A 22,715-nucleotide genomic window follows, 5' to 3' on the forward strand; every position below is an offset into this window, starting at 1 on the left:
TCTATGCGTGCTTTAAAGTAACAAAAAAAATTTGAGTCTTTCTCATTAAAGCATATTTTTTAGTCTATGAACGATTGCACACACCTTTATTCTGAACTTCCTGCCCGTTTTATATCCTGTACAATATCAGGTCAATAGTGATGGTAACCTGGAATGTCTCACTGAAACAAACCACAGTGTAACTACTAGGGAAATTTTAAAATACTCATTCAGAAGTAAGATTCTTGCTGCTTGTGGATTGAAATAATTTATATGTATGGAAATAGATTTCTGTGTGTAGGACCCAGTGACAGTGACCTGGTTAAGACTGGTCTTGATAAGCCACCCACCTTCAATTCAGCATTGAGCTCTATTCTAATCTTAAAATGCTCCAAATGACCACTGTTTGTAGGTCCCAAATTTACACCCAGATTTTGTTTGCCTTTGTGAAGAGCTCAGGGTGTTGGTTGGAGCACAAATGGGAATACACTTCTAAAGGTTCTTGTTTTCCAAGTGACATCAGCAACTCTGTTTTTGGAGTCCACTAATCTGTCAAATTGTGTCCTTGGGATTTAAGATTTCCAGTCATTTGGAATAGAATGAGTGGGTTTCTTATTGTAATTTCAGTGTTTAGCAGGAAAAAAAGCAATTCCTGTGCAGTGTTTGTGTAATTGCTTAAAGGATTTCTGATTTATTTATGGAGTTTCTGGGAGTTAAGAAAACATATTGCCCCATTGTTGACCATAACTCTACTAAAAATGCAAAATTAAGGTTATTTAGCAAATGAGGAGATCCCTTCTGTGCTCTTAACCCTCTTGTATGGAGTGGAAGCCCTAATAATGAGCCTGAAATTTTCATATGTCTACAGATTTGTGAGTATTTTGGCTGTATGAGAAGAATAGTTAATAATGAAAAGCTAAAGTATCAAACTGTGAGGGTATAATATTAAAAATTACATAACTTCCGTGATTTTTGAGGATAATCCTTTCTTTACTGCCATGAAGTAAACAGTGTTTATGTACATGATGCAGAAACTCAAAGGTTTATACAAATTATGTTAAGCTATTCAGCTGTTTTAGCCACTGGTATTCAGGGATGACTTTTTGCCCACCTGTAGAGAGTTTTGCTGTAACCAGTCTCAAGATTTTCAGAATTCTGCATTTTAGGAATTGTTTTGCCTTTTCTCTGCATTCCTTTTTACTCAGAACATATATAAATGGTGACTAACACTGTTGACTGACTGGTGTTTTTAAAATCTCTATTAAATTACTCAGTATGGAAGATTATTTAGAGTAAAACTTTCATCTGTCTTCTCTTTGGGAAGTGTCTCCTGAGGGAATATCTTAGCCTAGTCTTCAACTGTGTTTTGTAATGCTGTAACCAGTGCTGAGTGTACCTATGGATATTTAATTGTCATATGTACTAACTAGAACCTTTGTGTTAATGGTATTTTTAATGCATGGTAGTAATTGCATTCTTTTCTGCATGTGTGGCCTTTTCCTGGTTTTGTAATTTGTACATCTGTTGATTTTAGTAATTAGATTGAGTGGTAAGGTTAGATTTGAATTTAATTTTAGGCTCATTTAGCTGTTCTAATGTAGAAAGCTTAATGCAAATGGAACCTCTTTTTTGTGAATTGATGCTTGTTGATTTTTATTGTCTAAAAGCCTGTGGGATCCAGGCTGGGATTTGGGAATTCAAGGTGGGCATTAGTCATGTTCAGTTAAGGGGGTTCATTATTGAAGTTGTCAAATAGGAGAATTCATAGGCAAAACATTCAGCAACACTGAATTTAGGGCAGAAGCTCGTGTAAGTGCAAAGATTTGCAATGTGGCTGTGCCCTGTGCTGTGGGTACAGGTGCAGGGTCATCCTTACCTTGGGATTCCTTCAGTTCATTGACTGTGTTCAGTCTTGACTTAAACTTGTCTCTGATGCTCCACAAGGCCTGCATGACTGCTGGGCAAGTTGTGGAGGATATGGCTCTTTAAAAGGTGTTGTATTCACAAGTTTGTCTGCCAGTAATTCTAATTTTTTTCTAAAAAGGAGTTATTTTTTATAAAAGCAGTCAGTAAATTTTCTAGTTCTATGCAATTTTCTTTCCATTCTGGTTTTCAGTGGTTATAAATAACACATGAAATGACTTTCAAGGTAGAAAGCAGGAATCCATTTTGAAATATTCTATAAAATAAAGAGTGATTTATGGTTTCATATGATTTTGGCTGAAAGCACTCGGGCTTTGCCAGGTCATCAAAGTCCTGTCAGGAGAATCTATTATTTATTGTTCGATATGCTGGGAGTGGTGTAAGTACTTTATGTTTATCTTATGTAAGTGTAGTGTTAGGAAAAATCACTTCCAGATGCTAACACTATTTTTAAAATACACCTTGAAAAACTAACCTGAGTATTATGGATGTGAATTCTGAAGTAAACACTGAAGGTTGATTTTAAAAAAATAAATAATTCCTAATGTTTTTATTGTTGCAGGATATTTTTAGGATGTGCCAAAAATGTTTTTTGATACATCTTTTAGGCTGGTATTTTGGTTAAGTTACTTTATATAACTGCACAGTCTTCAGTTTACATCAGCAGCTATTTAGAGTTGAAAGCTCGATGGCAAACCAGCTGAAGGTGGATATTTGTTGATGTCACTGGTCATTGTGGACTAACACAGTGGCACTGGCTGGTAATGTTGATGTCTGGAAGGAGGAAATAGAGCCACATTTTTATTATCATTTGTGAATAAGTCATTGCCTGTCCATGTGGATGTCAAACAAAATGAACACTGACTCACCATCCTGTCCCGTGTCCTGTGTGTCCCCCTTTGGTTTTTTTAGTATTCTCCAAATGTAAACATGCCTTTATCTTCTTTCTGAGTGTCTTTAACCCAACTAAAATTTTAAAATTGAGGGGTTGTGTTCTGGCCTGGTTTCCTGTCTGGATTTTGGAGTGTAGCAGAGATGCTGTGGCAGCCACCTTGAAGGTCTAGGCTCCTACTGCTGCCTCAGACAGGTTTCTTTCCCAGATCCTGTGCAGTGTCCCTGGCTGCTCTTGGGAGAAAACTCATTGTTCTGTGAACCCTTTGTTGTCCTTCTCAGCCTGTTTATGTTCTTCAGGTTTTCAGATTATATTGCTGATCTTACAAAATAAGAGAGTGTAGGACTCCTGTGCACCTACTTTGAAAAATACAGAGTAGGTCATCTGCATATCAAGGTGACAAACTCCTTTAGAAAAAGGCTCAGCAAAGTTCTGGGCTGAATCAGGAGCAGTTGAAAAGGCACGTTTGTCTGTTCCACCAGGAAATGTCATTCCTTTCCTAAATAACATTTATTTGTACCAACTGTCAGGGTCCATGGTTTGCATTGCCAGGTTCCCCTGATGAGATACAGATAAGTATATGGAATTACAGTGTAGGCTCCTTCCTTGACCAGTTATGATTTTTCACTTGTCTCAGTGGATTGGCATTTCTATACCATATTCTGTAATGTAGAAATATTTTCTGATAGTGTTCTGCAATATGAGCACATGTTAAAATTAATCAAACCTAATATTCAAATTTGGTTAGCTATCTTTAACTTATTATATACGATGAATATTTTAATTTCCAATTAAATTATGAAATGCCTTTAAAGTTCCACTTATACCAAAAACACACCATGAAAATGGTGTAGTGAGCTCCTCCAGAGTCAGCTGCTGTTCTCTTCCTACAAGTTCAGATGCAAACAAAATTTATTGCAGCTGGTCAACTGTCTGACTCCAGAAGATTGTTTTGAAATTGTCTGTGTTCCAGCATTTTTAATATATTTTCCTTCAACTTTTATATTATGAAAGAGCCACTTGTGATTTATTTAGTAGATACAGTAAAGCAAATTAAACATTTAAGCCTTTTCAAGATGAATCTCATGTAATTCAGTAAAAACTTATCAGCTGGATGACTGGGAAATAGTTTGCAGTGAACAGCTTAGGAACCAAGACACTTCCACACATATGAAGCTGTTTATAAATTGCTCAGGGCAGTGGCTGTGTCCATTTAAAGGCAGTGCATCACTAGAGCAGCATGTACAGCTGCTGAGCAGGAGGCACAGTGTGTAAGCCTAAAATTAATTTTTGATTACACAGAGGTGAGTTATAACTTTGAATTATTTTGTATCGCTTTTTAAAATTAATTGGCTTTTAAAGCTGAAGAAAAAAAGTTCTGTTGCTCAGCAGTTATCTGAAATTTGAATTTTGCTGTGTTGAAACTAAAAGTCGAATTGGTTTTTTGGTAACTAAATAATGTGTAACCAATTCCTCTCTTTCTTTTTTACTTCTAAAACACTATTCTTGAAAGTGAAAATGCAGTTGATTTTGCTTCATAGGGAAGCTCCAAAAATTCATGTAATGGAGATTATCTTGGTCAGAGATTGCTGGAAACAGCCAGATGCAGAATTGAAGGTCAGTTTGCAGCAGCCACCTCTGTAATTTATTGGGATTAATGTGCCTGTTCCGTTTGCAGGAAGGTGTGATGGAGACAGTGCTCAGGCAGTGGCAGTGAGAGCAGGCTGAGGGCACTGTGCTCTTCATCAGAGGGTTGTCCTGACCCTGTGGTTGTGCTCTGGGCTTGCTGGGTGCCTTCCCCCCGTGCTGCAGCTGGTTCTGGTGCAGCCCTGGGGTCTTTCACAGCAGCTCCCAGTGCATTACACACAAAAACTGGTCCTACAGACCCAATGTGGCCATGCCACAGTGTTTGTTAATCTAATTAGAGCCAGTGTGTTATGATTCAATCTGCTTGCCATTCCATTTCTTTCCAAACAAGAAGTCCAAACACAGGAGGGCAGGTGTGTAGTCAGCATTGCTCCTGGACCAGTACTGGGGACTCCAGTTGGTTCACTTTGACTTTGCACTCGTGTTTCAGTGAGGCACAAAATGCATCACCTGCTGGATGGGTGTCAGGTACTACCTGTGAAATTCTACCTGTTAGAACATGGGAGCAATCTAGGGATCACTAATGAGTAAAATCACTCATTTTATATTTATATTTATATCTGTGTGCAGATGCAATGTCCAACCTCACTGAAATTTTAAATTACTCTTTCCCTGACAAGGCCAGAGAGGCTAATTTAATACTCCATCTGATAAATGGGGGTTAGTAAGTGGAGGAAGAAGGCAGTGGCTTTAAGGAATGATGATAAAGATTCCAACTGGCACTAACCAGTCCTCCTTCTTGAAGGAAAACTCTTTATCTTTGTTTTTCTAGTAAGAGAAATGAAGTGCATTGCAATCTGACATAATGTAAATATTTCACATGTAAGCATTCTGAAGGGGGATATGAAAGGACCAGGAAACACAGAAAGTATATAAACATTTCTTGGTAGCAAGCACTGCAGAATTGATTCTACCTCAAATACAAAGAACTTCTGAGTCAGCACATTAAATGATACAAGTATTGTATGGACTCCTTATTCCTCCACATAAATCCCTTTTATGCTGCCAGATGTTTCTGTATAACACACTAAAATCTGGATCTGGTGCTGCTTTCTTGTGGTTGGATCATGCAATTCCTACTCAGACTTCTTATTTCCTGCTAATACCATTGCAAATCTAAAAATTGTCTGGATTTTAACCTTATTTAAGGAAATGTTCTTTTGCAGTAGCCCTTTTCATTTCAGATAGAGTGAAATGTGTGCTGTGCTTCACAGTAAGGAGTATGCATAATAACTTGGTAGAAACATATTGGTTATTACTAATTGTAGCAGAGGGCAATGATGATTCAGTAATTTGATTACTGATTTTGATAGCAGTACAATCTTAAAATTCTTTAGTAGTAATCTAAAAGGAGATGTAGATTCTCATTTAGATCTTGCTGTTCTTAGTGATGCAAGTTACTGAATCCAAATCATTACTCGACTGCCTGTTCAAACACTCTGTGAGTGGTACAGGTTGTAGTGCTAAATCCTGCATCCCTCCAGATGACCAAACCAACCTGTTCCCCAAGAAGGATAAGTGGCAGGAAGTGTTGGAATAATCCTCAGGAGGAAAACAGCCTGGAGATGCCCAGGTTTTTTTACTCATTAGGCATAAGGAAAACTTCAGAATCTGGAGTCTGCTCTGCCCTGTAGCGAGGGTCTGAACACATTTCAAAAGCTGGATATAATCCAGCTTATGGTTTTTGACAAATCAAAGAATAGAAAGCTTTTTCCAAGTAGGAACAATTCATAAAAAGATGGTAATATTTCTCTGCTATTGGATCATCTGGAGGGGACCTATCTTGCACCAGTCTGTGAGCATCCAGTAGGAGACAGTTCAGCTTCCTGTGCTGTCATTACATAAATGAGCATTTCTGTGAGGAGGCTTTTCCTATTTAGTTTTGTCCTAAATAGAGAAGGACTGTCTGTACCTATATGATGATGGTGTGTTTACCAAAACATTCTTTCTTGGAAAAGGCTTTTGTCCAGTAGCCATCCTGCAGTCCAGATCCCACATAGGAGTAACTGGCACTTGACAAAGCTGCCTCTTTCCCTTGTGCCTTTGTTTCTCTTGGAGAAGAGAATTCAGCACACTGTGACTGTGCCACAGCACAGTCTTATTTCTTGGCTTTACTGAGGTTTTGTCATGGAACAATTGGTGTCTTGCTCTCTCAGGTTGTTGGAGAGCCTCTCCAAGAGGAGGAATTCACAGGCCTTGCCTTTCAGCCTCACTCTGTCCCCAGTGGGTATGTGGGGGGCCACGGGATCTGAGAAGCAAAGGATTGGTGCAGAAAATTGATGCCAGCTTTCAAGAGCAAGGAAGCTAATTCAGGGAACAATTTCATCCAAGGTTAATGGAAGAACAGACCTCCAACACAGTATCAATTGGATTAAGCTTAAAGCAATCAGTTATGCCCTGGTAGCTATAACTCCAGCCCAGGTCAGCCAGGCAGCACTGGTGATGTTTTACAACACTTTCTCAGTGGCTTTTATCAATAAGGAAGGAGAAACAAGTTTTTCAATTCCATTTCTAGAGTAATACTCTCTGTGCCCCATTGAGGGAAAGAAAACCTTTTTCAGGAACTCCCAACAAAATAGTAGTTGTAGATTCTATTCCAGATAGTTTATAGAGGGAGTGAAATGGAACGTGTATATAAATGGGGGGGCAGCTGAACGTGGAGCTGCTCTCCCATGATCAGTGTGTGCAGCCAGGGTCTCCTGTCAGTTCTGAGGGGTGTGCTGCAGTGGAGTATTTTCTCCTTGTTCACAATGCTCTGTGGTTTGAGTTCTTGCTTCCAAAAAAATTCAACTCTAAAGGTTATTGGCCTTTCTAGGCTGTGAAACAAATGTCCGAGGAACTGGTGTGATTTTTCATCCCTCTTTCTACTCCCAGAGGTTAATTGTCAACCTTCACTGCTGTGGAAGGTCAGCAATGCAAAGCTATTGTCACTTTTTCTGCTTTATCAATTCAGAAAAGGATTTTCTCCATCAAAATAATATTCATTAAGCCAGAAAATTTGAAGGGAAGTTGTAGCTATTTTCCTGGGAAATTTGTCGTGCATGTCCTAAAACCTCCATTGTGTTGATGATCCAAGCATTTATGCTTTTGGACACCACCATGGAACTGCTCTCCCAAAAACTGACCCTTTGCTTGATATAGAAGGAGGTCAGGAGTGGCAGAAGATCAGGGCCCAGAGGTTGAACCTCTTTATTTTGATGTTTGTGTTTGCCTTTGCTGGCCTAAAGGGTTTGTGAAACTGTGGTCTAGTGTCTCTAAGTCCCACGAGGTGTTTCCTAGACTGCATTTCAGGTTCTAGTATTAATAAAGGTTAGCTTAGCCATTTAAAATTATTTATTCGTGTCTCTGTGAGGGCTAAATTGTGCTTAATATCCCATTAAAGTCTAACAGCTTCTTACTCTAAGTAAGTGAAAACTGCTGCCTTACAAGTAGTAGGGAGTTATTCAGTAACCTTTAACTACTGCGTTGTGTTTTAAATGAATCATCACACTGGTAATGTCAGGATTTATTTGTATGTGAAATCAGTATTCCTTCTGAAGAAACTGATTGCTGGAATAGGCCTGGAATTCTGCCAGAGATGATGTTTGTCATGAAGCAAGCCAAAAAAGAAACTGTGCTCTCCCATGCCTGACTTTTCCACTTGCAGTTCTGTGTCTGCAGTTGCACTGGAGCAGCTGCTCCTGGTGCTGCTGTAAATCAGATCAGCCACAACTCCTTTCACTTTGTTTAATCTCATCCCTTAATTGAAGACGTGGCCTAAGTGTCTCCTAATACCAGCCCCTTAGAGTTTTAATCTCTGTTACTGAATTACCTGCTTAAACAGCCAATAGATCATTTAAAAAGAGATTCCAGGGGAGTTAGTGCCGTGCAGCTCCTTATCCTGTGAGCTGTCCTGCTCTCCTGAACGTGCTCAGAGATCCCAGTCATCCAGCTGGGCCTGGGAAATCTGCTGAGTGGGAATAGGCATTACAGAACAGCCTCATTTCTTTATTAGACTTCCAAATGGGATCCTGTGCCACCCCAAGCATGTATTGCTGGTAGAGAAATATCACTAGCCTTTTGGTGTGCTTTTTTACTATGTAATTTTTTCTAAGTGTGGTGAAGACATACTGATTTGACACAGTATAATTGCATGACATAGGAGATTTCTATAGGGATATCACTTTAAGGACAACCACAGTCTTTATGTCAGTCACTTGGAAGTGAACAAAAATACACAAAAATGCCCTCAGGTAATACCTGCCTGCATCAGGAGGGATGCAGTTACAGAGAATTTGGGTATCAGTGTGCTGGCAAGTGCTCAATCTGTTTATGATCACAAGGTTTCTAGAGAAAACGCTGGTGCCAAGCTTTAACTCAGTAGTGTTTGCAAGTCACGTGTCATACAGTTACTAAACAAAAAAGTTTCTTGCGTTCAAGAGCGTCATAAGAAAATATTAACACAAAATAGTGTTCATTATTTCAGTAGCACGAGACTGTTAAAAATTTCAATGACTCACATAGTAAGATTTCTGTTGTTTGAGTTGCCTGCTTCTGACCAAGTTCTACTTTTATTTCAGTTTTTAATATATCTTGGCATACTGAGTACTAAAACCTGCCGGTGTCATTCCAGGTTTGCCTGAATCCATTGTTGCCGCAGCGTGTGCCAGAAGTGGCCAGAGAGTTCTTCACGTGGATTCGTAAGTGACTCCAGTAATGCCTCTGTTTAAGAACTGAACTGTGGCTGTGTCTGTGCCAGTGAGTGCTGCAGGGCTTCTCTTGTGTTCATCTGGCATCAAGGAACGTTATACTTCTGTCTCTGCCTTATTTTGGGGTGTTATTTCCACCAACAGAACAGGCAGTTTTTGCCTGCTGGCTCAGGAATTTGGAAGATCAGTGCTGTGGTGAAGGATGCTGTGATTGCTCCTTCTGTGGTACAGGCAGGAATGGTCACAGCTTTAGTGCCCTTCATTCTCATTCCTGACACTAATTATCCCTTTCTGTTTGGTGAGAATAACTTCTGTTATTTCAGCATTTTATTTTCATTGGCTATCAAAGTCTGTAATAATGTGAGCCCCTGGGTTTCTTTTAGCCATGCCTGGTTTTAGCTTTGATGGAGAGCTTTCAGAAGATTCACAGGAGCAGCAATTAGAACAGTGGAATACAGATTTTGTTCATTACTGTTTCACTTAAATGTGCTTATTTACATTCACACGTGCTTTTGTAATGAAGTCCTCCACGTTTGATGCCTTTCTCCTGTGGAGTTGTTTCCCAACTCTAGTGCAGGAAAAGGTGTTCTTAACCAAGGTGTTCTTCCCTCATATTAATAGCTGCCCCTTTAATTGGTGTATGTGCTTCCTGGATCATGGTCTAGAATCCATACCTCGGCCAAGAAAAACAGAAATGTTTAACTGTAAAACCCCAACTCCATAAAGAGGGAAGCATTTCAGGCCATCTGCTTTTTGTGTTTAAGTGTTCTTGCAAAAAAAGCCTCCAAAACCAACAGAAAACCAGCACCTGATGCCATTTGAATTCTAAATGAAAAGTTGAGTCTTGGAAAGGTTGCCAGAGATTCATCTGAATTAAAACATTTTATTGTTACTTACTTGATCTGGTTTAATATACTCGTTTCTAGATGAATTTTCAAGTTTTGTTTTACTGAGGTAACAGTATAATTGAAAATTCGTCAACCAAAAAAGCTGTTTATATTCAGAATATCACTGTTTAACAATGTATGATTTTCCTTCTTTAAGGATCATGAATTTAAAATCTTCGCAGGGTACAAGGAAATGAGATTTGGGGTTACTGAAATGCTTATGTTAGGTGTGCTACTGTTATTAATCTGTTGTTCCCTACAAAACTCTGAGTTAAGTTGAGCACAAGGTATTGAAAATATATATGCATAAAGTCTTTGTTTACAGTTTACTTGCACTCATTACCTCGTGTACCTCACTTTATTATTTTTAATCCCCAACCATGTTTGCATTTATCATAATATACTGCATAGGTGATTATGGGAGATAGTTTTGAAGTGGCCTGTTATAAAATACTAAGTTCTAAGTTTGATTTATAAACACTGTCCAAGCATCACCATCAGCAGTAGCTAATCTTATTCAAAATAGTCACTTCACTGCAGTGTTGCCATAAATTCCTGCAGACTGATTTTAAACTGAAGTTAGCTTCTGCCAACTAGTAATTGAAGGAGCTCTATTTCTCTGTGCCAGCTATCTGTCTCAATAAACATAAAATCTGTGGTTCTTTTCAGAGAGCTACATTTACTGTAGATATTAATGAGCTGTTGACATGTGAAATTTCAAGGATATTTGTTAAGTGATTTAGAAAAGTAATTTGCAATTTAAAATGTGGAGATTGGCACTTTGTTTAAACTCGGAGTTGCCGAAGAAAGGTAGATCAAGACTAAAAGTGGATTACTTGAAGTGAATATACTTCCCATACTAATTGTGCTTATGCAAAGGACTTTCTCCTAACAGTTTGCTAAAGTTTCTACTTTTGGTCCTTTGCTTATTTGCCTCTTACAATTATATCTCTGTAATAATTATATCTCTGTTTGGATACTGAGGATGGGGCAGTTCAAGGTCAGGATGCTTTGCTACCTCTTGTGTTTGATTTTCAGCGGCTAGAATACAGGATCTGTAGGCTGTATTTTTATTATCTATGTCCTTCCTCATTGACTTATTCATCTTCTCATGTAGAATTTAATTAGAGGCAAAGGAATGTCAAGATGCAGAATTTTAACTTCTCTTCAACGAGAATTAGAGTAACCTGGGCATGTCTTGCTTCTTGGCACCTTATTTTTTGACCTTACTTTACTTGAGTGTTCCTTGTGTCCAAAATTCTCCCATCTGAGCACGCAAAAGTGTGCTGGGCCCTCTCCCTGTACCTCCCCCCTCCAAGATACCTGCTTTGTAGTTTGTTCCACACCTTGTTAGACAGTCTATCTCATTTTTTTCAGAACTCGTAAAATGTATGTTGTAAGAGAACCTTGTGTCTTCATCCAGCCTTCTTTTGGATCTTGAAATGAGGGAGCTGTGTGAGTACAGCAACCAGAGAGCAAAAAGGTTGCTTTTTAAAGCAGGTCAGCTTCTTGCAAGAAAAATAAAGGAATTCTTTAATTTCAGTAACCAAAACTAGGCAAAACATCCTTAATTCTGGTATCTTCTGACCTTTTTTGAAAAAGTTGGTTTTATATCTATTTTGATTTAGGATATGATCTCCAAAGGTATTAGTAAGATGGTCTCAGCTGGTCCATGGTCACGTTCATATCCCAGGATATAACGTGATGTAGCACAAGTGGCTGCCACCATCACCCTTTTGTTGGGCTGGAGGATCTTGAGCTGTTTGGGTTAAACCCTTCCTCCTGGAAGGCCAGGAAGTGCAGTCCTCTTCTCATGCTCCTCAACACGATCCCTCTGCCAGAATGGGAATTTTTCATACATTTGACTGTGTTCTTAATAGGTAGCACAGGCAACTTTATGGGTTTGAAACATAAGTCATTTTGTGTTCAGCTCCTTAAAATCGATGTGGCAGTAACTTCCTTTGGAAAAGACAGCAGCTCTGATGGGTCAGGACTTCTTTCTGGAAGATCAGATGCAGGATGGACACAGAGAGGCAGCTCTTGGGCACAATTGTGAGGCATCAGCAGCTTTTCTCCAGCCATCACCAGCTCTGAGTGCTCTGCCCTGGCGGTTGTGACATGGCCTGGGAACAGGCACGGGCCAGGAAAGGCTTTTCCAGTTCTCACTTCTATTGACTCGTGTTTCTCCTGCTTTCACAAGTGGCCACTTTCTCAAATTGCAGTCTGCCTTCAAAAGAACACGTTAGATATTCTCTTGGTTCAGATTCCGAGATTGTTAATCAGTTGGAAACAATTTGTGGTTTCGGTGTTCTGGACTGGGATTTGCAAATTCTTTTGAAGAATTTGAAGGAAAATGGTGTTAATAACTGAGAAAAAAGTCACAAGCTAATGTAGGAGGAGAGAGAATTAAGCTTTTTGCAGCGGTGAATTGGTACTTGGGCTGCATTTCCAAAACTTTGCCAAATGGCTTCAGTAGTTCTTCTATTGACACTAAACTACAGATACAAGATTTGAAAAACATGGAGGGAAAGCAGCAGTTTTGTAATTCAGGTGAAAGCCCAGGTAATACAGGAGGAGTTTTGAGCAAATATAACCTAGGAAGTACTGTATGGTAGGAAAACATCTGTGCTCTAACTTAGTAGAAAAAATAGTTTCTGCCTCTGCTGTTACTCCTTCAAAATGTTTCCTTTCTTAGTTAGAGGATAATTGAATTATAACCCTAAAAAAAGGGAGAGAATATCCATCTTTGTAATTTGCTAGTAGAGCAAAAGAAGAGAGGATTTTAGTCCTTGAGATTTTGGGACAATATTTTAGCTTTAATTAGGCTTTGATCTTCACCATTACTTTAAGGAATTCCTCAGTTCATCTTCAGGGCAATTATAACAAAAATGTTTGGTTACAAAGGACCCCTAATTGTAAAACCATTAGTCAGCTCTTTTCAGAATTCCTCCTCAAGATTTTTGCTAAAAACTTTGCTCATTATGTCAGTAATCATGTCTTGTCTGTCTTCTTCCTGTAGTGTTTTCAGTTGAGAAAATTAAGCAATCTGATTCATCATGTAAGGCAAGGGAAACTAATTAAAATTCCAGGATAAAAAAAAACCTGGAAGTTGCTTCTTAAGGAGAAGATGATATTGAACTTGAAAAGGGTGCTCACAAATAAACTTATGTAACTTCCTGTGAAGATAACATATTCATTTCTCTTACTGAGAGCTGTAACTTATTAAATATTCTAAATATGTATGGCTTTTATTGGTGTAGGTTCAAGAAACCCACTCTTAATTTTAGGCAGGTGTTTTCTGTGATTTTGGTGATCAATGGCCTTGCTTGCTCTGACAGCCAGATTGTATTCCATATTCAAGAAACTTGCAACTAAAGCAGCAGATTTCCTTAAAAATAAATCTTTGTGCCTGTGTTTTTTGGAAATCCCAGAAGTGATGGATGATACAGGGATATTGAACTTTTTATTCTATGGAATCTTAACAAGCATCAAGAAGTTCACCTGCACCATTGACAGGTCAGACAAAGCTGGAGATGATCACAGCATGCAACTACCAGGGACTGGTTTCCAGGCTGGAATCTGACGGAATTGGGTGTTTAATAGATTTAATCCTCGTTGCTTTGTGTTCTGTGTGACACCAAACAGCAGTACTTTTTAAGCTCACCCATGTCATTCACACAGCAAGGTAAGGATGAGCTCCTTGTTAAAGAGGAATGGAATTTCTGGTTGGAAACCATCTGCAGATGGAGCTGTGGTGCTTGGAGTGGCCAAACTGCAGGGTCTGGTCCCGGTGCCCCCAGCTCTGGGACACCACACTGTGTCGTTGGAGCCACCTTTACTCAGAGGATGCCAGATTTTGTTGTCTTTGCACAAGATGTCCTATTTATGTTCTTCACTGTTGCCTTGCAGGAGCTGAAAGACTTTTTTAGGTCAGTTTGTAGTCAGGAGCAATTAGGCCCTGCTCAGCAGACATCTGTCCTTCATATGCTAAGTAAGCAGCGTGGTCCAGAGCATCACCCTCTGGTGCTGGAGCGGGGCTGACACTCCTAATGAAGTCTTTGTCAGGGCAGATCAGCCCTGTCAAAAACATCCCATTGTAAATCCAGGCAGGAGAATCTAACCTGAATTCAGCTGTGCACTGTTAACCACACTTAGCTCCACAGTTCAGAAGCAGAGGAAGTTATATGATAAGATTTTAAGATCATTTGATTTAACAGCCTTCACATTATTCTGTGAAATGCAAGCCCATCTTCCTCCCTAAATTTAATTTTATTTTTTTTCAGTGTTTGCAGTAACATTAGATAACCCTTCAGGAGGGTATTTTTGGTGTCTTTCAGGCTTCTGAACTGTCAGCTCACAGTGCCAGAAAACAGAGTTAAATCCTGAAATGACTGTTTTACTTTGCAAGAACTGGTGATTTTTTAAAATGTAATTGCTCTTTTGTTTTTTCTCTCGGAGTTGTTAAATATTTAGGATGTGCTGTGCATGACAACAAAAGCTAACTTAATCTGACTGATGTTTACAGAAATGTTGATAGAACATTTTAAAAAAGGTGAGCATAGACTTTCTTTGATTAATAACTGAACTATTAATTTTCTGTGATGTAAAAGAAGTAAACTAATCTTTTTCAAGCAAGAAGGTGGTAAATAGAAACTGGGAAGTGCTCAGGGAGGGATGATCATTTTGTACAAATCAGTTCCTTTGGCTCCACCTGCAGTACATGGAGTTCAGTAAGAATTTTGCCAGAGCATCTTCACAGGCTGTAATAGGCAAAATCCATTCAGCAGATAAACAGTAAAGTGAACTTTCCTTTATTTGACATAATGGGTAAGAGGGTCAGTCTTGTCCAAGAAGCAGAATTACCTGTACTTTCTTTTTCCTCACATGTGCTTTTCTCAGCATTATCAATTTATCCCCTAAATACTTTGATTTTGGACCATAGTCTGTTTGGTCGGAGAGGGATACAAATGAGGAAAAAGGGAAATTTTGCATCTCATTCAGAGTTGTGAGATACCAATTTTTATGTATTCTGCATCTGAAAAATCTGTCATGGAAAATGTTTTGAATGTCTCAAACTTTGTTGTTTTTTCTTTAATGTGGAAAGGCTGTGTTTTATCTGTCCATCAAGTTTTTCTGTTGTTTTTTTTTTCTTTTTCTTTACAGGAGAAATTACTATGGTGGAAACTGGGCCAGCTTTAGTTTTTCAGGGTTATTATCCTGGATTAAAGAAAATCAGGTAAAAATTTCTTCAATGACTTCTTTTAGTGTTCCTTAACATTAAATCTGTGTTGTTTGCATGATTTATTACAAGACAAATCACCACAATGCTCTTTTTCTTTGGTAATTTGACAGATCAAAGGGGTTTCTAGTTTCCAGCTTTACTGGTTGAGCCTTACCCATCTGGCCTGGCACTCTGAGGCTCTGCTGTGCCTGGGTTGTTCACATTACTGAGACCAGTCTTGTGCTCAGTCATACTTTCTGAGTTCTTGAATTTATATAGAACCCACCAGACTATTGTCTGGTCTTTTCCCTTTCCTGTTTGATTATTTTCCACTCCCTGATGTTTCAGTCCCTTCTGGTTTTCTCGTTTGCATTCAGCTGATTCTTCTCTACTGGATCCTTCCATTGAAATGTCCCGTAACCAGGACAAAAAGATTAATGCTGACAGTGTATTTTTCAATGACCAAAGTTTATCTAATTCATGACAATCCACTAGAAATCTCCTGAAGAGGATATTTATTTAGGAGATGGAGCACTTGGGCTGTATTAGCAACTGCCTGTTCCTGTTATTTACAGAGGCGTTCAGAGCCTGTTGGGCCGTAGAAGATGGAAGTGTTTCAGCTCAGTCTTATCCCTGCTCATTCCACTGTGCTGCCTCCTGGTATAATCAGGGGAGTTGCTCAGTGACAGAACTTCATATTCTCAGAGTTCTGCTACATGATTTAGAGATTCCTGTGTGGGCAGATTGATACAATACCCAAATCACTGGTGTTTTTCCATTTGGTCTCCATTCAAATAGTTTTGTCACAAAATTTGGATCTAACCTGGCTGTGGCAAACCTTAGTAGATAGTATTCAAAGTTACCTTCAGCTCACTACTAAAGCTTGTATTCCATTTCACACTGTGTTTTCAGATTACTAGAGTTAGTCCTGTAGTACAAATGTTGGCCTGCTGCAATACAGCAAGCAGCTTTATTGTTTTAACTCCAAAATCTGAACAGAAAAAACATTATGATCTTTTTCTTATATTAGATGGTACATATTATTTGGGACTGCAGAGACTTGTAGCTCAAGAACAGCTCACACAGTACGACGTGTAATTGTATAATTGTTCTTTGTAAGCAAAAGACGGATCTCGGTGATGAATGTGAAGACTGGAAAAAACTGATCCTTGAGGGTGAAGAAGCCATTCCTCTGAGCAGGAAGGATAAAACTATTCAACATGTAGAAGATTTCTGTTTTGGAGAGTAAGTAGAAATATAGAAATGTGTGACTAATTTTATATGCCCAGAGGGAAATGATCATATTGTGCTCTTGGCTTCAAGCACTTCGCCACACACATGTAGAATGAACTAAGTACACAAGAACAGGAACACAAATGGATTTTAACTGTGAAATACTCCATTGTGCTAAAGTGATAAAGGAATATTTGCTTTCTGTCCTTTTTATATGCAAGGGATTTAACTTACTGAGGTTAAATCCACTGAATATAAATTTAATTAACTGAACTATGTATTTATTTATCATTTTCATCTTCTGGATTTTGCACTGAACTGAACACTTCTGAATTCCTGAGAGGTTCTTTCTGATAGTTAGGTAAGTTTAACCTTGAATCCCTTAGAAAATCCCTTAGGTAGCTAAATGAAATGTGGACAGATACTTGTACAGAAACATGTATTTCTTCCTGTAAACATCATAAGTAGGGGAAAAAAAAGGTGTGAATTAGACTGATGCAATCTGAAGGTCACAGACTCAGACTTTTCCAGGGTTCAGCTGCACAGTAATGGCTGCTTGACTGCATAGAAAATGGAATGCTTGTTTGAAAGAAATATCACTTGAATCTTGTAATTGTAAACCTGCTGCCATAATAAATATTGTTCAGAAGCAGTAGTAAATGAGATTTAAAGGCGTCATAGTCTCTTAACTTTGTGTATGATTTTTGACTGATATCTGGCTCACAAATGAGTCCCCAAGCACTGAGATTTCACACTTTGGAGAAGTGAGATTATACTCGAGTCAGGACCAACCACGAGATTCTTTTAAGGATTTAACTCAGCTCAGCAGTCCAGAGCTGTCTGTCTTGGTTATCACCAAAAAAACCCCCAAAGCCACAGGGAACAATGATAAGATTAATAAACCTAGCAAAGAAAAAGTTCTCCAAAAGAACTCAAAACTTTCTGAGAAAGTCACTTACTGTGTATCTGACAATTTACATGTTCTGGCTGAATTCTGTTGTTTTTGCTTAACTTTTATAACTCCTGTGAAGTAACCATTAAACATTTATTTTGAAAGAATAAACAGCTGGGTAGCAGTATAATATACACAGTGCAAGTCTGAAATGAATGGCCTTAGAACAAAGTGCATCCATCAAAGGAAAAGAATACTGTGTCTACAACAAGCTGTATTGAAAAAAGGCAAATGGCTGAAAAATAAATAGTGAACACCTGTGCTGAATAAATTAACCAGCTGGTTGGCAATTTTTCATTTGACCTATCTGAAGGGGTTGCTGTTACAAGGCATTAATAAGACACATTCATTTTAAGATATTCCTTTGTTAGTACCATTAATTGATGAATGGTGGAAGATAATATTCTAAATTTACACAACAATTTGTCTGCAGATGTATTATTTTTTTCTGAATTAGGAGAAGAATTGTCTGTACAGAAGTTCAATTTGAGTAATTTTTATAGACAGTTCTTACATTATTCAGAGATATTTGTTCCTATAGGAAGGATGTCATGAATTTATATTATATACAGTTTTTAGGCTTTCATTATAAGAAGTGTAGAGCTGCAAATCGTGGAGATTTACGTATTCTTTGATGGGAAGTGAATAGAGATTTAAAATATGTAAGCATAACATTTCTGTTGCTCTGCTTTTCAGAGTGATATAGAAAAATACAATGTATTATGAATCCAAGTTTATTTTGCTTTGAAAAAGTAATAATCGAGTATGTTTAAAATGGGATTGAAATGTACATTGAGACTGGAAGAAGGAAGAAAGAAAACCTTCCTCTGAAATTTTGTGTTATAAAAAGGCTTAGGATGAGTTAAATAAAAGTTTCATTCTTAGATATTGCATTAATGGCAAGAGCTTTTGCAGTTTTCGTAAACACTATGTTCTAAATTCCTGAAAAATAAAATCCAAAATCCAAACAGAACCTAAAAATTTAATTGACTTCCATTTTTATTTGTTGCAGAGATAACTTTTTTACAAACCATTTGGCAAAGTGCTTAGCTTTCCTTGATATTTTATAATTATTTAATGCTTGCAATAGGAAGCAAGAAGACATAATTAATGTACAGCAGCAGACTTCTCTCGTTAGTGCTTCCTTGTAGCAGTTCCTGTGTTTCCCAGGGCAGTATTTTACTCCAGTCAGGAGGTAAGTGCTTCCTGGTGGCTGTGCCCAAGCTGATCCTCCTTCCAAACTTTCCATGGGTCCCTCAGTTCCCAAGTGAGGAGCAACCTGTTCCTTGTGAACAGAAATCCTGCCCCCTCCATCTGACTGTGAGGCTGCAGGTGTGTGAGGGAGCATTTTGGTGTGTTTGCTGAATAATTCCTCGCTGTCCCCTGAATTTTAACCATCTTGTTAGTGAAATTTGGTGCTCTGTGTTTGCAGGTCACCTTTAAAATCATAGTTCATTAGTTTTCAGCTAAGATTAAATTGTTTATTCAGTGCATTAATGGCTTGTAGTATAAAGATAAAAAGATAGTGTGGAATTATTGCTGAAGTCCTTTCACTTACAATGACATTGATTTGATTCATCTCAGCTGGTAGTGTAAACTAAACCAAGTTCAAAAGTACTACTTTCTAAGGTAGGTGTCATTGAAGAGCAGGATAAAAAGAGTAGATGAGATTAAAAGTGGAGGGCTGCTTTATAAGGGGAATTTTAAAGGAATGTTGTGAAAAGGAACTGGCCTATGCAGAGAAAATGTTGTTTGGGAATGTCCCTCCTGTGAGTGGCTGCCTTCAGCCACAGCACAAATTTGGAACACTTGGATAAAAACAAGTATTCAACAGCTAATTAGAATGCAAGGGCAGAGCTGAAAAAGGAATTTGAAGATTTTACTTACATTTTGGGTCAAAGTGGCCTGGTTCTGCTGGGGTTGTGCCTGCAAAGGAGGCTCAGCCTGCAAAACACTTCTGTTTCTCTTTGAGCTTGGTTTTTACAGTATCCCACCTTAATGCATATTTGTATTTCAGTTTCAAAGGTGTTTTTAATCCGTAGGGAACACCAAATCAAATTGCTTTACTGTTCCTATTTTAAAATATTACATTTCTGTTGTTTCTGTAGCTGTGTGCTGTTTCACCGTGAGGGTCTTGATTTTCCTTTTGAGTACGTGTAAAATAAGAACCCAAATTTTTGTTGTTCTTTTTTTTCTCAATAAAAAAAGTCCTCTTGAATTACAGCTTTGCAGTCAAAGAACCAGAGTTCTTTAGTGGGGGGTACACCTGTTTTGGTCAGGATAAAGAAATTCTAATGCTTTTCCTAGAAATGCTGGAGGTTTTCATTCTGGCACTGACTCAAAACTTTAAAAAAATTTTTAAGACTCCTCAAGACTTTTCCCCCCTTGTGTTTTTAATCAGTCAGGATTCAGCTGAAGGTGTTGAAGAAGCTGGTGCACTGCCAAAGCTGCCTGTCCTTGGAGCCTCTGGTGCCAAGGGAGTTTCTCTGGAATCAGAGAAAGAGTGTCCAGCAGTGGAGAGCCCCTGCCCAGAGCTGGAGAGCCGGGAGCCAGAGCTGGCCACGGGCACAGAGCCAGAGGGTGCCACGGAAGGGAATGGGGCAGGAACCACCTCTGGGACTGAAAGTTCTCCTGGAGAGTCCACTCTGGAAGTGGGACAGACAGAAGCTGCACCCTCAGAAACTCCCACCCAAGAACCAAAGAAAATTACCTATTCCCAAATTGTCCGAGAAGGCAGAAGGTTTAATATCGATTTAGTTTCCAAGGTAGGAACTGAGTGACTTTTTTCATGGAAGTACATTTACTTTGCTTGAATTGCTGAAATTTTAAGAAAATCTTTAATGTTGAGGAGAGTGACACAGTGCCTTTGAGGCAATCTTCAGATGTAAACAAGACTTGCTATCCTTAAAACAAATGGCTGTTTAATGTATGTTCTGAAGTGTTTGTTTATAACCAGAGACCATAAAACGTAGCTCAGAAATATCTCCATAAAAGTGAATTTTATGAAATTTAGTACTTAAGTAATACCTGCAAAATTGCTCCTTTTAAATAGTACCGTTAAAAAATTAGATTTTTAAACAAGGAAAATCAATATACATGTGGATTTTGGATCTTTTTAAAATGCAAAATAATTTTCCTCTTGGAATGCTTCCTGGGTGTTTGACTTTCCCATGAAACTCTCATTACTTCTCTGTATTCAGACTAAAACACTGAACTGTAATAAATTTTACTGGAAGGAACAAGTAATTACAGTTAATCCATAGCATACAAGGTGACTAAAATTAGTTATTAATGTGTTTAATTCCTACTGGTGTGCATTTTACTTAGAAGAGAAACTATTAGTCTGACATATGTGTCGTGCTGTTTTAACTCTAAAATCTGCTGTTTATATGCTTCAGAGTATTTGGATGTGGCCTTGAAAACTGTACTTCAGTGGAAATTTTTCTTCTGTGCTTTAGCCTGTATGTGTACTCTGCCATACAGGGAAGTTTTTTCAAAGCTGGATGCTTAATTTTACATATTCTGCATGAAAAGATTTTTCAAACCTCTGGAAATTGGAAAAGAAAGTTTCAATAGTTCATTAAATTCTTTGTGAAGACACTATAAGATGCAAACTTTATGTTCCAAATGTCGATCCCACTTCCATGGATCATTGCAAGGACATCATGGAAACACCAGTCAGGGGACAGTGGTTGAGCAGATCATTCTATTTTATGCTTTTTCTGTCGCCCTGTGTGACACAGTGTTAATTGCAGCAAATTCCAGAAATTCAGGCACAAGAACAGTCAGCAGGACAAGACCAGGAGTTTGCACTGGTGTTTCCCTGGCTCAGGGACAGAGGCTTCCTTGTAGTGTCCTCACTGGTGTTCCAGTAAACCTTTATTTGGAAAATTCCTGTGTCATCTTGCAAATTCTGTTACTCAAGACCACAAGACTTTTCAATCCAGACAAACATCTTCAGTTCGTAGTTATATTTCTGTCCCTTCTGTATTTCACTGTATATTTGTAGCTTATAGAAAGAGTAAATATAGCCAAGTATAAACTAACAGAACAGAAGTGACTAAACCTTAACTGGGGGTTATGGAATTTACCTGTGGAAAAGGTGACACTATGATTTCGGGTAACTTAGGGAACAGCTACTGAGGATTTACACAAACAGCATCAGGAACTTCACTGACCCTCTTTGCTCACCCTTTTCTCTCTCCTCCCTGTGCAGTTGCTTTTCTCCCGGGGTCTGTTAATTGACCTTCTCATTAAGTCCAACGTGAGCAGATACGCCGAGTTCAAGAATGCCACGCGAATTCTGGCCTTCCGGGAAGGGAAGGTGGAACAGGTACTGGGAAATGACTGCTGCTTGGGTTTAATCTCATCTTTGGACAGTCAAGAAGCTTGAAATTGGTGTGGTGAGAATTTTGTAACAAGAAGCTGGTATTTTGCCTTAATTCTCGTTTTTATTTAATTTCTGAAAGAAAAGGTGTTTGCGTGTGTTATATGTAAATATTAATAAAACCCAAACTAAAATAAGATTGTGCAGTCCAGTATATTGACATAAATCTTTGCCTCAGGCTAAATATTTAAGCCATGATTGACTTGGCAGTTAATTCTTAAAAATTCATATGGTTTAGGTTTTAAAATTCATAGCATAGACTTGATTTGTGTCTCTGCTACTTACAAGAGAAGTCAGTGTGGTAATGGCAACAGGAGATGTTGGAACAGTTAATTAATACAAACTCTGCTGATTAACTCTGCAGTCAGAGATGCAAGTGAAACTGAAGGGAAATAAAAAAGAGAAGAGGCTGAAAAAGATTTAAAAATATTCTTATGGTAGAGAATTGGTAACTTTTATTATAGTTATAATAGAAAATAACAAAGAAATCTGTACAAAAATAACTACAGTAATCTAAAATATTTGTTAGGTATTCAGACTGATGTTACTTGATGCTTTTACATCTGAAGTTATTAACAAATATTTTGCAGGTGCCTTGTTCTAGAGCAGATGTGTTCAACAGCAGACAGCTCACCATGGTGGAGAAGAGAATGCTAATGAAATTCCTGACATTTTGTTTGGACTATGAACAGCACCCTGAGGAATACCAAGGTAGTGTCTCCTTGAATAGGGCACAATCCCTTCTTAGCAGTTCTTTCAGTGAGGCACAATTTTGAGAGCTCTCCTGTGTTTTCACATGGTTTATTTTTATGGATTCATTTTCAAAGTATGCTTTGACCTTTTCATGACCTTTTCACTTTGGTGTTAAATTCTTCTACTTAAGCACTTGCTCTTCTAGTTCCCACA

The 22,715-nt window shown here is 38.3% G+C and overlaps 1 protein-coding gene across 1 annotated transcript in view; it reads left to right on the plus strand.

Moving 5' to 3' along the window:
- The first annotated feature begins 8,663 nt into the window (after positions 1-8,663).
- Positions 8,664-22,715, plus strand: part of CHM (CHM Rab escort protein) — a 41,369-nt gene continuing 27,317 nt past the window's right edge. The window contains exons 1-7 of the mRNA XM_018086445.2: positions 8,664-8,673; positions 9,054-9,120; positions 15,180-15,252; positions 16,358-16,482; positions 19,824-20,187; positions 21,639-21,755; positions 22,400-22,520. Coding sequence (XP_017941934.2) covers positions 8,664-8,673; positions 9,054-9,120; positions 15,180-15,252; positions 16,358-16,482; positions 19,824-20,187; positions 21,639-21,755; positions 22,400-22,520 — 877 coding nt within the window. The remainder of the gene's footprint in view (positions 8,674-9,053; positions 9,121-15,179; positions 15,253-16,357; positions 16,483-19,823; positions 20,188-21,638; positions 21,756-22,399; positions 22,521-22,715) is intronic.

Source organism: Manacus vitellinus, unplaced genomic scaffold, assembly GCF_001715985.3.
Source record: "Manacus vitellinus isolate BGI_N305 unplaced genomic scaffold, ASM171598v3 scaffold_95_pilon, whole genome shotgun sequence".
NCBI classification, from domain to species: Eukaryota; Metazoa; Chordata; class Aves; order Passeriformes; family Pipridae; genus Manacus; species Manacus vitellinus.